Below are 13858 nucleotides of genomic sequence, written 5' to 3' on the forward strand. Positions count from 1 at the left end.
AAAGTGAATTTAGAAAATCAGTGCTTTTTTTTTTTTTTTAATTTGTATTTTCCATACCATCCCATCTTTTCTTGATGTGGGGTTGTACGTAACTGCTCAAGGACGATAGGTATAACAAAGGGAGACAGATTATTTTAACGTGAAAAGAATCACCACCGAGATCTGATGCTTTCTACAGAACTGCGTCTTCAAAAGCTTCTGAGAAACGGCGTCAGTGCTTTGAAGCAGGCCATGATGAATTTCAAAGTAACCGTGATGTCAGTTCATGGCTCTGTTTAAAACAGGGTAAGGAGGGGGGCAAATCAAAGAGGCACTAAGAGTACTAACATGATAGTTTAACGCACGATGCCATGTATGTAGTTACACACTACCATTACGATAGAAGGAACGAAGTTGTTCAAAACGAATAAGAATCATGGGGCATTTTCTTCATGTTTCTAGTAGATTCTTGTGCACTTGCCCTGAAACGTGCTTCCTTTTCCTTCTCCAGGGTGTGGGTGCTGTGTGCGCTTGCTTCCTTGCACAAGAAGGAGTGTAATTATTCTTTCAAACAGATTTACTTTGTCGAAAAAAAATCTTTCTAGTAATGGGAGGAAAAAGTCGTTGGTGTGTGTGCGCGCAAACGCGACTGTGAGGTAATTGTTTGTGGCAGTGTTCCACATTATCCAAAACCAACAGCATTGCAGAAAGTTTGTAACGTGTGAACCATAAATAAAAGCAAAAAATATTCTTGACTGTTCATGATTTTTGATTTTTTTTTTTAAATTAAATGAAATGTCTTCATAAAGTCATAACTGCATGGTTTACTGGGATATTCTTGATTTATAAAATCATGATACAGTGTGGTAATCACAATACAACGTATACACTTGTTTTTAAGGCTCCTTTATTCACTCTTTTTTTTTTTTTTTAGAAATGAGCGATTAAGATGCATAAAATTGAGGTAAATCAAAACAAGTCATGGTTTGAAAGTGTTCGTGAGGCATTGCCGTTCGTTCAGTGTAAAACCATCAATTGCCTCAAACGCAGATGAACATAGGCAGCAATATACTGTAGACTTATTCTGTTAACGGACGGGCACAAAGACAAATAAGACAACGGATCATAAAAATCATCCTTCTGATGCATACACTTCCTACACTGATGAATGAAACTATATAACTAATATGAGATGACCTATGTATAAAACTGAAGTAAAGTAGAAAGTCTCAAGTTCTGAATAGCTTAATCCGTCTTGCTGAACCTTAACATTAGCTCGGCTTGTGAGGCATCACTTTTTAAAACCAATTCATTCAATGTAGAAATGTAAATTCATGCAACTGTGTCTGAAGGTAGCCTGTATTTTACAGACCAGACCGCATCATGCAATTCCAGTATTAATTCAGTTAACAACATCGGCACTCCTGGTGAGGCTCCGAATCCACTACGACCTTGACGAAGATAAAGCGATTACTGAAGATGAATGACGGTAACAGCATGGAGGATTCAGGATACAGAGATAAGACAATATAAGTATTGTATATAAGCAATGCCAATAAAAAAAAGTACAATTATTACATTTTTCTTCAAAAGCACATTTGTCATTCAAAAAGTGGATAAAAAATTCAAAAAAACACAACAAATTGTAGTATTCTAGAGACTGACCAATTGGAGAGAGATATTAAAGAGAGAATAGAGGACTATATATTTAACTACCGAGGCATTCTGACATTTGTACATTGCATCATTAAACCTCACATTTCATTCACTGAAAGAAACAAAAACAGTACTTAAGTGGTAAACACAAGGCTTTTTTAAAAAAAAAAAACTTTTTTCCCCCATAACACTTTTTTTTTTTAAGTTTCAAACTTTATCTCTGCTTTTGATCGATTGCGTCAAGTTTACTGATCACACAGCAGAAAATGATCCAGTAGTCTACATGTTATTGTAAACAAAAAAGCCCCTTTTTTTTCCCCAACTAGTAAAATTCAGCATGTTTGACACATTTTCAAGTACAACTAGACTCTCAACTGTAAACATTGAAATAAAGTTATAAATGTCACTGATCTTTGGAGAAAGGCACCATGACAGTTTAATTGAGATTATTGAAAAGCATGCCTTGAGTGAATAATTATTATTATTATTATTATTATTATTATTATAGTTATCATATGGAGATAAGTGGTATAACCATTAGAATACAAGTAGTGGTTCAGGATTTTCCCTGCTGATCTAAACATTGTGGGTGAAATGATGGCACTGCCAAGCCATGTCCCTTAATCGTCAACCACTCAGTTGTATTCCGTCTCAATTGTAAATTGCTTTGGACAAAAGTTTTGGCCAAGTGACTGAATGTAAACGTAGACAAGTAACAGCTGAAAAATAAAATAGTTGCTGTTGTACTTCTAAAAGTAAATGGTACAGTAGTGACTCATTCAGTACCATGTCGTATACGGTATATATATGTATACTGTATTATAAAGCCATGATGGCTGGAAGCAAAAGTGTTTTGAAATTCATACTGAGAGCACCCGTTAGATGTTGTTTGCCTGAGGCGTCTGAGGTGGAGAAAGACCTGATGCAAGTGCCAGTCTTGGGCTATGTTTAGGCGGAAGGATAGGGTGCCCAAATCCAGTTGACACTTTTTGGCACATGATTATTGTCTGTTTTGCAAATGTGGTTTTAAATATATCCACGACTGGTTTTGATGCAGTTTAGAAGCTTTGTAATGAAAACTTATGAGAATATACAATCAATAGTACTCAGTTCAGAGTTGCTGACCTTCCACTAAATGGTGTTTGGCGTCTAATTATTAGGGGGAATGTTCTGTTTGGTTTTTTTTTTTGTCTTGTTTTTCCCTGATACTAGTGCTTTGGGAATAAGCAAGCTAAGGCTCTATGTTTTTTGTTTTTTTTTTTTCGTGATTGATAATAAACCTATATGAGAATGCTATATATAACTGTCTAAATGCAGCTTATTGCACACGCTGGAGGTTCCGAGCCTAGATGTAGCTCTCGTGTGGTGATGGCAGGTGTGGCTGGTCCTCTTCTTCCTCAAGCTAAGAGTAGGAAAAAGAAAAGATAGATTTGCGTGTGCGTGAGAAGGAACCATGTGTCTCATGGTGACACTGAGCTGCGACAGTTGGGAACAGGAAACCAAGAAAGGAGGATAACAGCCGTGTTCAGTTTCCCTTAAAGCCACTGACTCATTCAACTCCTGTTGTAGTCTACTGCATTATATTCCTATGAGTAAAAGGGGAGTTTTTGAACACTTTCAACTCATAAAAGGGTTTCAGTATGCGATGAGCTATTAGTAACTCGATGTTCATATCAGTTGGTGCCCCAACAAAGCGAATTAGTGTTTCACTTGAAATGATGTGTAGTTATAAATATTTCTCTCACCTCTTGCTCTTGTTGCTGCACTACTTTTTGAGGCTGGAAATAAAACAGAACATGTTGAATATGTTATATATGCAACTGTACTGTGAAGTTGCAGTGTTATAAGTTGTGTCATGCCAAGGTTAAGTTGTAAGAAGTTACGTTTAAATATTTAAAAAGTGTAATATTAAATTACACCATTACTATGGTTATCATAGTGTGATTTTTTTTTTTAATGTGTATGTGATGCTGACCCATTTTCTTGGTCGGCCTCGAGGTCTCTTTTCCTTTGGTGGCTCCTTTGGAAAAAGAAATAGATGAGGGGAAAAAAAACATATACAAACAGCTCACCTTACTGACAGCATTTTAGTAGAATAATTCAGTCTCTCTTACTTTGGGTGTAGTACGATTGGCCTTATTCTTACTCCCTTTGGGTCTTCCCCTTGGCCTTTTGGGAGCAGGAGGATCAACAGGAGGATCCTGAAAGAGCCAATGATTTTCAGTGCAGTGTTTAATTCATTTCAGTGTCGAAGGTGTTTATGGGACGTCATAGTACCGGTTGCGGTTTGCGTGGTCTGCCTCGGCCTCGCCGCGGTGCCTCTGGAGCTTCAGTTGCTGGTGTAACAGCCATTTCAGGTGCTGCTCCACTCATCTCTTCTTCCATCCTGGCCAGACCTCACATAGACTCCACATGCACTCTGTTCTAATGAGGTGTAAGTGGATGCAATTACATTAAGTTGAATAGGTGACGAAAGACTTAAAAATACAGGAGGAGCTTCATAACCATTGGACTACATCCAAATCAGTAAGAAGTAAATATGGAGTGGTATCCTAACCCATTCTAACACTTCCTACTTAAGTCTGTCCATCATTTTGCCCACCACAGTCACGGAGAAAAACAAAGTCCTGTCAAACACCAGACCTGCCTAGTATTACACTCTGGGAACATGTAATTTATGTGATTTTATGGAAATCTTCCCAATCCCATATTCCCAGGAGTCAAACTGGCATTCAGACTGTGAAAGCATTGTGAAATCCACTGTTCGGTTAACGCCGTGTTGCATTCATTCACTCACTACATTCATATGTAACCAGCTAGATGAAAGGGTTCAAAATGACAAACAACAACAAATGTTTAAAAATGAAACCTACTATTTTGATAGACCATTATGATTTACATAGAACATGAATCATATTAATCATTTATATAACAAAATTACCATTAAACTGCATAAGAAATGACAGAAATAACAAATACTCTGATAAAAACACGGTTTTTGTGGGGGTATTCTGAATGCTCGTTTTTAAAGTCTCTTGTTTTGATCAACACAATTTTGGCATGTATTTTTGACAAGTAAATTATTATTATTATTATTATTATTATTATTATTATTATCTCATCTTGTCTCATCTTCATCCGCTTATCCAGGGCCGGGTCGCGGAGGCAGCAGTCTGAGCATGGAAGCCCAAACTTCCCTTTCCCCAGACACCTCGGCCAGCTCCTCGGAAGAACACCGAGGCGTTCCCAGGCCAGCCGAGAGACATAGTCCCTCCAGCGTGTCCTGGGTCTTCCCCAAGGCCTTCTCCTGGGGGGACATGCCTAGAACACCTCCCCAATTATTATTATTATTATTATTATTATTATTATTGCTTCTACCTGGCCTCCTACAGAAAATTGTGGTTGACGGTCGTAAGTGAACGCTAACGGAGGAAACGTTGCCTTGGTAACATAGTAATACAAAACAGTATTGATATGTAGAGGAAGAAAATACCAGTATTATCTCAGGTTATCATGTCCTGCATTTACAAATTTATAAAGAATGTTGCTTTTTCTCATTTTACTACACACACAACCTTAATTGTTCAATACAAATGAGTGCCAAAAAGAGATAGTAATTAATAAAAAAAAACCAACTATAAACTGAGTCTATAAAACCGTAAAATCAGAGCCTACAAGTTCCTTTAAAATCGTAAACCTCACAGCAGCACAATGAAATTGAAGGAGACTCTCAGATATGAATGCTATATGGATGTTTTTAACTCAACCAATCACCAATATTATTTATATTTTTAATTATAGGTCTATATATTTATATGAGATGTTGATTTACCACTGATGGAGGTCGTTCTTGTTCTCCATGAAGTCGCTGTAATATCGTGTGTGGCACTCAGTGTATCTGATACCTGTCTGTCTATGAACCGAGCTACATGTCAAAGAGAAACACCGCCCATTTCCCCTCATCCAGCCAGTCCACAACCTGGAGCTTCACTATAAAACTTTCAACGTGTGTATAATGCGAGCGTAGCAATACTTTACTTTCTTGCTTTTGGCCTCCTTGAAGTTGATCTGGCACGTTGTCGTGATCAGGTACTTCACGGCGTAATTTTTTTTTGTCCGTTTCCTACTTTGACAAAGCAAAACCAATGAGTCACTGTATATAAGAAGGAACTGCAACTGTAGATTACTGGTAATCTCTCTCTCTCTCTCTCTCTCTCTCTCTCTCTCTCTCACACACACCTTTGCTTATTGTCTGTGTGAGGACCTTCTACTGATTATAATTAGGCCTATTTAATGCACCTAATTAATATGATGTCTACACCTAAGCAAAAGGGAACCTTTGGTTCATTCATTTACTTATTTTAAGTTTTCCTCATGGGTAGCAGCCAAAAGTCTCCACACTATCTGACAAACTGTCAGATTTTCCCATTCTTGTGGGGACAGTTGGTCTCCCCAAAACGTAAGGTGGAGGTACTAGCGTACAACCCCAATTCCAAAAAAGTTGGGACACTGTGTAGAACATAAATAAAAACAGAATGTGAAGAGTTGCAAACCATGGAAACCCTATATTTCATTGATAATAGTACAAAGACAACATATCAGATGTTGAAACTGAGAAATTTTATTGTTTTTTGAAAAATATATTCTCATTTTGAATTTGATGTCAGCAACACGTTTCAGAAAAGTTCGGACAGGAGCATGTTTACCACTGTGTGCATCACCTCTACTTTTAACAAGTCTCTGTAAACGTTTGGGAACTGAGGAGACCAGTTGCTATAGTTTTGAAAGAGGAACGTTGTCCCATTCTTGCCTGATATACAATTTCAGTTGCTCAACAATTCGGGGTCTCCTTTTTCATATTTTGCACTTCATAATGTGCCAAATGTTTTAAATGGGAGACAGGTCTGGATTGCAGACAGGCCAGTTTAGCACCTGGACTCTTTTACTACGGAGCCATGCAGTTTTAATATGTGGAAAAAGCGGTTTGGCATTGTCTTGCTGAAAGAAGGAAGGTCTTCCCTGAAAAAGATTTTGTCTGGATGGCAGCATATTGCTCTGAAACGTGTGTATATATCATTCAGCATTAAGGATGCCTTCTCAGATGTACAAGCTACCCATGTCATGTGCACTAATGCACCCTCATATAATCACAGATGCTGGCTTTTGAACTGTGCACTGATAACAAGCTGGATGGTCCCTCTCCTCTTTAGCCTGGAGGATGTGGTGTCCATGATTTCTACAACTCCGATTCCAAAAAAGTTGGGACAAAGAACAAATTGTAAATAAAAACGGAATGCAATGATGTGGAAGTTTCAAAATTCCATATTTTATTCAGAATAGAACATAGATGACATATCAAATGTTTAAACTGAGAAAATGTATCATTTAAAGAGAAAAATTAGGTGATTTTAAATTTCATGACAACAACACATCTCAAAAAAGTTGGGACAAGGCCAACTTGTCCCAAGTACTATTATATCAAGATGGCGGCGCGCGTGGTTGCAGCGGCTTACGGCTCTCCTTTTCAGTGCTCTTTTTTTTTTTGTTTGTTTTTGTATTTCTTTCTTGCTTGTTTGTGCACCATCGGTTCTGCGAACATCCAGTACACCCGCCAGACACTTTTAGCCATTGGTGACCAACACCAGATATCTGTTTCGAGCGACTTTCTCTTCACGCATAACATCCCAGATGACATAGCGAGACCGCCGGGCTCTCCGTGGATTGTTGTTGGGTCTAGGAGGCGGCGCAGATGGAGGAGGGAGAGGAAGCAGAAGTGGGGCCGCAGGTCCGGTGCTATGCTAAGGCTAAGAAAACAACTACACAAGTCACCTTTACCGAGCCTGTATCTCTCCAATGCTAGATCCCTGGTACATAAAATGGATGATCTGGAATTACAACTCACTGGAAATCGCTATGTTCGGGACTGCTGTGTTTTAATTATCACAGAAACCTGGCTTCATCCGGAAATACCCGATGCTAGCTTGCAGCTAGCAGGCTGCGCTCTGCTCCGCTGGGATAGAAATGAGAACTCCGGTAAGAGTAGAGGAGGGGGGCTATGTATTTATTTACGTGCATGACAATTGGTGTAACAACAGAACAATTATAGATAAACACTGTTCCCCAGACCTCGAGTTCATGTCTGTAAGATGCCGGCCTTTTTTTCTACCGAGAGAGCTAACTATGGTGATTGTCACAGCTGTGTATATTCCACCTGACGCCAGTGTAAACACAGCGCTCTCTCTCCTGCTGAACACCGTTAACAAACAGCAGCGGGCCCACCCTGACGGTGTTCACATAATAGCAGGAGACTTTAATAAGGCCAACTTGAAGACTGTACTGCCGAAGTTTTACCAACATGTTAAGTGTTCTACTAGAGGGGAGAACACTCTGGATCATGTTTACTCCAACATCAAGGATGCGTACAGAGCCATACCCCTCCCCCACCTCGGCCAGTCAGACCATCTTTCCCTCCTGCTCTCCCCAGCCTACACCCCCCTCAGACGCAGAGCCAGGCCCACCACAAGGACTATCACAACCTGGCCTGACAATGCACTCTCCAAACTACAGGACTGCTTTAAACAGACAGATTGGGACTTATTTGAACACCAGGAGCTGGAGATATTCACAGGAACGGTGCTGGACTATATCAAGTTCTGCATCGGGAATGTGATGGTGGATAAAAACATCCAGGTCTTCCCAAACCAGAAACCCTGGATGACCAGCCAGGTCCGCTCACTCCTCAGGGCTCGCGATGCTGCCTTCAGGTCAGGTGATAGAGCTCTGTACAGAGCTGCTCGAGCTGATCTGAAAAGAGGAATAATTAAAGCCAAGGCGGACCACAGGCTGCGCATAGAATCCCACCTGTCCAGCAACAACACACGGGAGGTGTGGCAGGGCATTCAGGACATCACAAACTTCAGAGACTGTGATGCGCCAACAGGAGACTGGAGTGCCCCGCTAGCAGAGGAGCTAAATTGCTTCTTTGCTCGCTTTGAAACATCTCAGCAGCACTCATCTGCTCCTGCCCTGCCCCCACCACCACACAGTTCCCACACCACTCCTTTCACTGTACAGGAGCACGATGTCAGACGGGTGCTCCTGGCAGTGAACCCCAAGAAAGCTGCCGGCCCAGATGGCGTACCTGGTAAGGTGCTCAGAGCGTGCGCCCACCAGCTTGCCTCTACCTTCACCAGGATCTTTAACCTCTCCCTGGCTCAGGCAGTCATCCCACCCTGCCTAAAATCTGCAACAATAATCCCAGTGTCGAAGAATTCTCCCGTCACCAGCCTGAATGATTACCGTCCTGTGGCCCTCACCCCGGGAATTATGAAGTGCTTCAAGAGACTAGTTCTTCAGCACATCAAGGACCACCTCCCCCCAGACTTCGACCCCTACCAGTTCGCATATCGCACAAACAGATCCACAGAGGATGCCATCGCCGTAGCTCTCCACTCTGCGCTAAATTACCTGGAGCAGCAGCAGAGCTACGTCCGCATACTCTTTGTGGATTACAGTTCAGCTTTTAATACAATAATCCCGGACATTCTTATTAGAAAACTGGACACTCTCTGCCTCCCCCCTCTCACATGTGCCTGGTTAAAGGGCTTTCTTACTAACCGGCCCCAGACTGTGAGACTTGGCCCCCACTTCTCCTCCACCCGCACGTTGAGCACCGGCTCTCCACAGGGCTGTGTGCTGAGCCCCCTCCTGTACTGCCTCTACACTCACGACTGTAGTTCGACCCACAACAACAACCTCGTCGTCAAGTTTGCTGACGACACCACAGTGGTCGGACTCATCTCAAAGGGAGACGAGGCAGCCTACAGAGAGGAGGTCCTGAAGTTGGCAGCCTGGTGTTCAGAAAATAACCTCGCTCTGAACACCAAGAAAACCAAAGAGCTCATTGTTGACTTCAGGAAGCACAGCACTGACCTAGCCCCCCTCTACATCAACAATGTGTATGTGGAGAGGGTCCACACCTTCTGGTTCCTCGGTGTCCTCATCTCCGCCGACATTTCCTGGTCAGTAAACATTACAGCAGTTATTAAGAAGGCTCAGCAGTGGCTACACTTCCTGAGAGTCCTCAGGAAGTACAACCTAAACTCCAACCTGCTGCTGACCTTCTACCGCTCATCCATCGAGAGCCTGCTGACGTACTGTATGACAGTACGGTACGGCAGCTGAACTGCTGTAGACAGGGAGAGGCTCCAGAGGATAGTTAAGGCAGCACAGAAGATCATTGGCTGCCCTCTCCCCTCCCTGATGGACATTTACACCTCCCGCTGCCTTAGCAGAGCTAAAAACATTATCAAGGACAGCTCCCACCCTGGCTTTGATCTGTTCGACCTGTTGCCCTCAGGGAGGCGCTACAGGTGCATTGGACAAAGACAAACCAATTCAAAAACAGCTTCTTTCCAAAAGCCATAACAGCCCTGAACTTGGATATGCTCTGACTTTATAGTCTATTTATTTTACTATGTACTCTCCTCATGCAATAATTTATAATGTACAGTACTTTATAAGGGACTTTCTATGTGCAATACTTTTATCATGTGAAACACAACACATTCACCTCACCTCAGGACTGTGCACCTTACATACAGCACATGCACCTCAGGACTGTGCACCTTACACACACCTCCAGTCTGTGCACCTACCTTACCTTGCAATACTTCATAAATGTGTAATATTTTATTTTCTGATGTGAATCTCTCGTGCAATAATTTATAATGTGACTCTCTCTGTGCAATAATTTATATGTGCAATGAGCAATACCTCACTCCATAATGTGTAACACAACACATACACCTCAGGACTGTGCCCCTTCCCCCCCTTCCTCTCTCTCTCTCTCTCTCTCTCTCTCTCTCTCTCTCTCTCACTCTACACGCTGTTTTGCACTGTTATTGGAGATGCTTTAATCTCATTGTACATGTGTATAGTGACAATAAAGACATTCTATTCTATTCTATTCTATGTTTACCACTGTGAGACATCCCCTTTTCTCTTTACAACAGTCTGTAAACGTCTGGGGACTGAGGAGACAAGTTGCTCAAGTTTAGGGATAGGAATGTTAACCCATTCTTGTCTAATGTAGGATTCTAGTTGCTCAACTGTCTTAGGTCTTTTTTGTCGTATCTTCCGTTTTATGATGCGCCAAATGTTTTCTATAGGTGAAAGATCTGGACTGCAGGCTGGCCAGTTCAGTACCCGGACCCTTCTTCTACGCAGCCATGATGCTGTAATTGATGCAGTATGTGGTTTGGCATTGTCATGTTGGAAAATGCAAGGTCTTCCCTGAACGAGACGTCGTCTGGATGGGAGCATATGTTGCTCTAGAACCTGGATATACCTTTCAGCATTGATGGTGTCTTTCCAGATGTGCAAGCTGCCCATGCCACACGCACTAATGCAACCCCATACCATCAGAGATGCAGGCTTCTGAACTGAGCGCTGATAACAACTTGGATCGTCCTTCTCCTCTTTAGCCCGAATGACACGGCATCCCTGATTTCCATAAAGAACTTCACATTTTGATTTGTCTGACCACAGAACAGATTTCCACTTTGCCACAGTCCATTTTCAATTCAATTCAATTCAATTCAATCTTTATTACAGACTCACAGCAGGGTCCATAGCGCGTGCACACAAAAAGATTAAAACAAATTTAGGAAAACAGTAGTAACAGTAAATCATACAGTATATATACACATGCATACATCCATATATACATAAGCATATACACACACACACACACACACACACACAAGAAGTACAGCCATTAAGTCAGATGTAAATACATACAGTTTCTCTCGCCAGTGTTTTCTGAGCCTGGATGAGTACCTTACACAGCTCCTTCTTGGGCTGGTTAAACCCCCTATAATAGAATTTACTGACTCATCCAGACGACACATAAATTTATACATCAGGTTCCTGAGGAGTGCCTCACATGTAGAGACACCAGCAACAACAAATAAGTGACTAGCACTAAACCAACGAGGTACCTGAAGGAGCAACCTCATGGCATCATTATAGGCCACAATCAGCTTCCTCAAACTGTTTCCTATAATTACTTCAAAGATGAGCTGTATACATGGGTGTGCAAAAGGTTCTAAATAAAGCACATTTCACACTCACAGAACACATACTAAACTTACGAATCAGCATATTAGCCTGGGCATACAACTTACGACACTGACGATTCATATCTCTGTCATCACTCATATCATCAGTAATGATGTGGCCAAGGTATTATACTTCCTTGCATGTCTCTAGGGCAAATTCACAAAGATAAAACTGTGGGAAGATTAGTTTCTTGTCTTCTTTGGCTCTGACTATCATAACATTACTTTTCTTGGCATTGAATTTAATATCATAATCCATTCCGTATTGTGTGCAGACGTTCAGTAGTTGCTGAAGACCAGCACTACATGGACTAAGGATAACCAAGTCATCTGCATACATGAGATGATTAATGACATTATTTCCAACCAGACATCCTGTACTGCAGTCATTCAGCTGCCTAGACAAATCATCCATGTATATATTAAATAAAACAGGAGATAAAATACTACCTTGACGAACACCATTGGATACCTGAAAGGGGCTGGATATAGCACACCCCCACTGAATCTGCATTGTCTGTTGGGCATACCAGAAAACTAGGAGTCTAATTATATACCTCAGAACTCCTCTGACAAGCAGTTTCAAAAATAGCTTTCTATAGTTAATTCTATCAAAGGCTTTAGAAGCATCAATAAAACACATAAATATAGTAGAATTTTGCTCCACATATTTTGCAACCTTCTCCTTTAAAGCAAAGATACACATGCCAGTACCATGTTTCCTTTTAAAACCAAACTGGTTGTCTGTAGTAAAAATAAATGAGCCTTGGCCCAGAGAAGACGTCTGCGCTTCTGGATCATGTTTAGATACGGCTTCTTCTTTGAACTATAGAGTTTTAGCTGGCAACGGCGGATGGCACGGTGAATTGTGTTCACAGATAATGTTCTCGGGAAATATTCCTGAGCCCATTTTGTGATTTCCAATACAGAAGCATGCCTGTATGTGATGCAGTGCCGTCTAAGGGCCCGAAGATCACGGGCACCCAGTATGGTTTTCAGGCCTTGACCCTTACGCACAGAGATTCTTCCAGATTCTCTGAATCTTTTGATGAGATTATGCACTGTAGATGATGATATGTTCAAACTCTTTGCAATTTTACACTGTCGAACTCCTTTCTGATATTGCTCCACTATTTGTCGGCTATTAGGGGGATTGGTGATCCTCTTCCCATCTTTACTTCTGAGAGCTGCTGCCACTCCAAGATGCTCTTTTTATACCCAGTCATGTTAATGACTGTGGCAGCGGGGGTGTGATCAAGTGCCGGTCTGTGACAGGAGGGCGGAGTCAGGGAAGGTAAGTGGCAGAATCACTACACCTGAGAGCAATTAACCTGTGTTTGTGTGTCTTCCCAGTGACCGCGCCCTATATAAGGAGGGAGAGCAGAGGAGATCCCTGAACGAGACACCCGTCGTGTGTGTCTGTTTGAGTAATGGTTAGACTGAAAAGTGTAACAATAAACGCTCATTTGAACCTGATCTCTGTCCTGCCGTCCTCTGTGCTCCACCCACCAGTACTGAACCGTTACAGTGGTGCCGAAACCCGGGATCCAGAACCAACCAATCAGCCCCATGGAGTCCTCCCCGTTCGCCGACCTGGTCCACGCCCTCGCCACGGCCCAGCAAAGCCAGCACCAGGCGCTCATCACACTCCGGAAGGAACAAGAGCGGCGCTTCGAAGCCCTGGTGCTGGCCCAGCAGGAAGACCGCGAGGCGTTCCGGCACCTCCTCGCATCGGTGGGGTCCACCAGCGCTCCGGCCGCGGGCCCGTCTCCCCTCACCATCACCAAGATGGGCCCGCAGGACGACCCCGAGGCGTTCATCACGCTATTTGAACAGGTCACAGAAGCCTCGGGGTGGCCGATGGAGCAGCGCGCGGCGTGCCTCCTCCCCCTGCTAACAGGAGAGGCACAGCTGGCCGCGCTACAGCTCCCCGCCGACCGCCAGCTGGCCTACGCGGACCTCCGCCGGGCCGTCCTCCAGCGCTTGGGGCGCACGCCAGAGCAGCAGCGCCAGCGCTTCCACGCTCTTTGCTTGGAGGAGGTCGGCCGGCCGTTCGCGTTCGGCCAGCAGCTCTGGGACGCCTGCTGGTGGTGGCTGAGGGC

The 13858-nt window shown here is 42.8% G+C and overlaps 1 protein-coding gene across 2 annotated transcripts; it reads right to left on the reverse strand.

Moving 5' to 3' along the window:
- Positions 1 to 869: 869 nt before the first annotated feature.
- si:ch211-161c3.6 (high mobility group AT-hook 2b) lies at positions 870 to 5729 on the reverse strand. Of its 2 annotated transcripts, none has more exons than XM_060918226.1 (6): positions 5674 to 5729; positions 3913 to 4059; positions 3750 to 3836; positions 3611 to 3655; positions 3381 to 3413; positions 870 to 3037 (listed from the first exon to the last, which is right to left on the reverse strand). In XM_060918226.1, exons 2-6 carry the CDS (start codon positions 4018 to 4020, stop codon positions 2981 to 2983), a joined length of 330 nt encoding a protein of 109 aa, XP_060774209.1. In that variant the 5' UTR covers positions 4021 to 4059; positions 5674 to 5729; the 3' UTR covers positions 870 to 2980. The 2 variants fall into 2 exon arrangements, with proteins under 2 accessions (XP_060774209.1, XP_060774208.1); XM_060918225.1 differs by having other exon boundaries at positions 5468 to 5722.
- Between the last annotated feature and the right edge of the window lie 8129 nt (positions 5730 to 13858).

This window comes from Neoarius graeffei, chromosome 4 (assembly GCF_027579695.1).
Source record: "Neoarius graeffei isolate fNeoGra1 chromosome 4, fNeoGra1.pri, whole genome shotgun sequence".
NCBI classification, from domain to species: Eukaryota; Metazoa; Chordata; class Actinopteri; order Siluriformes; family Ariidae; genus Neoarius; species Neoarius graeffei.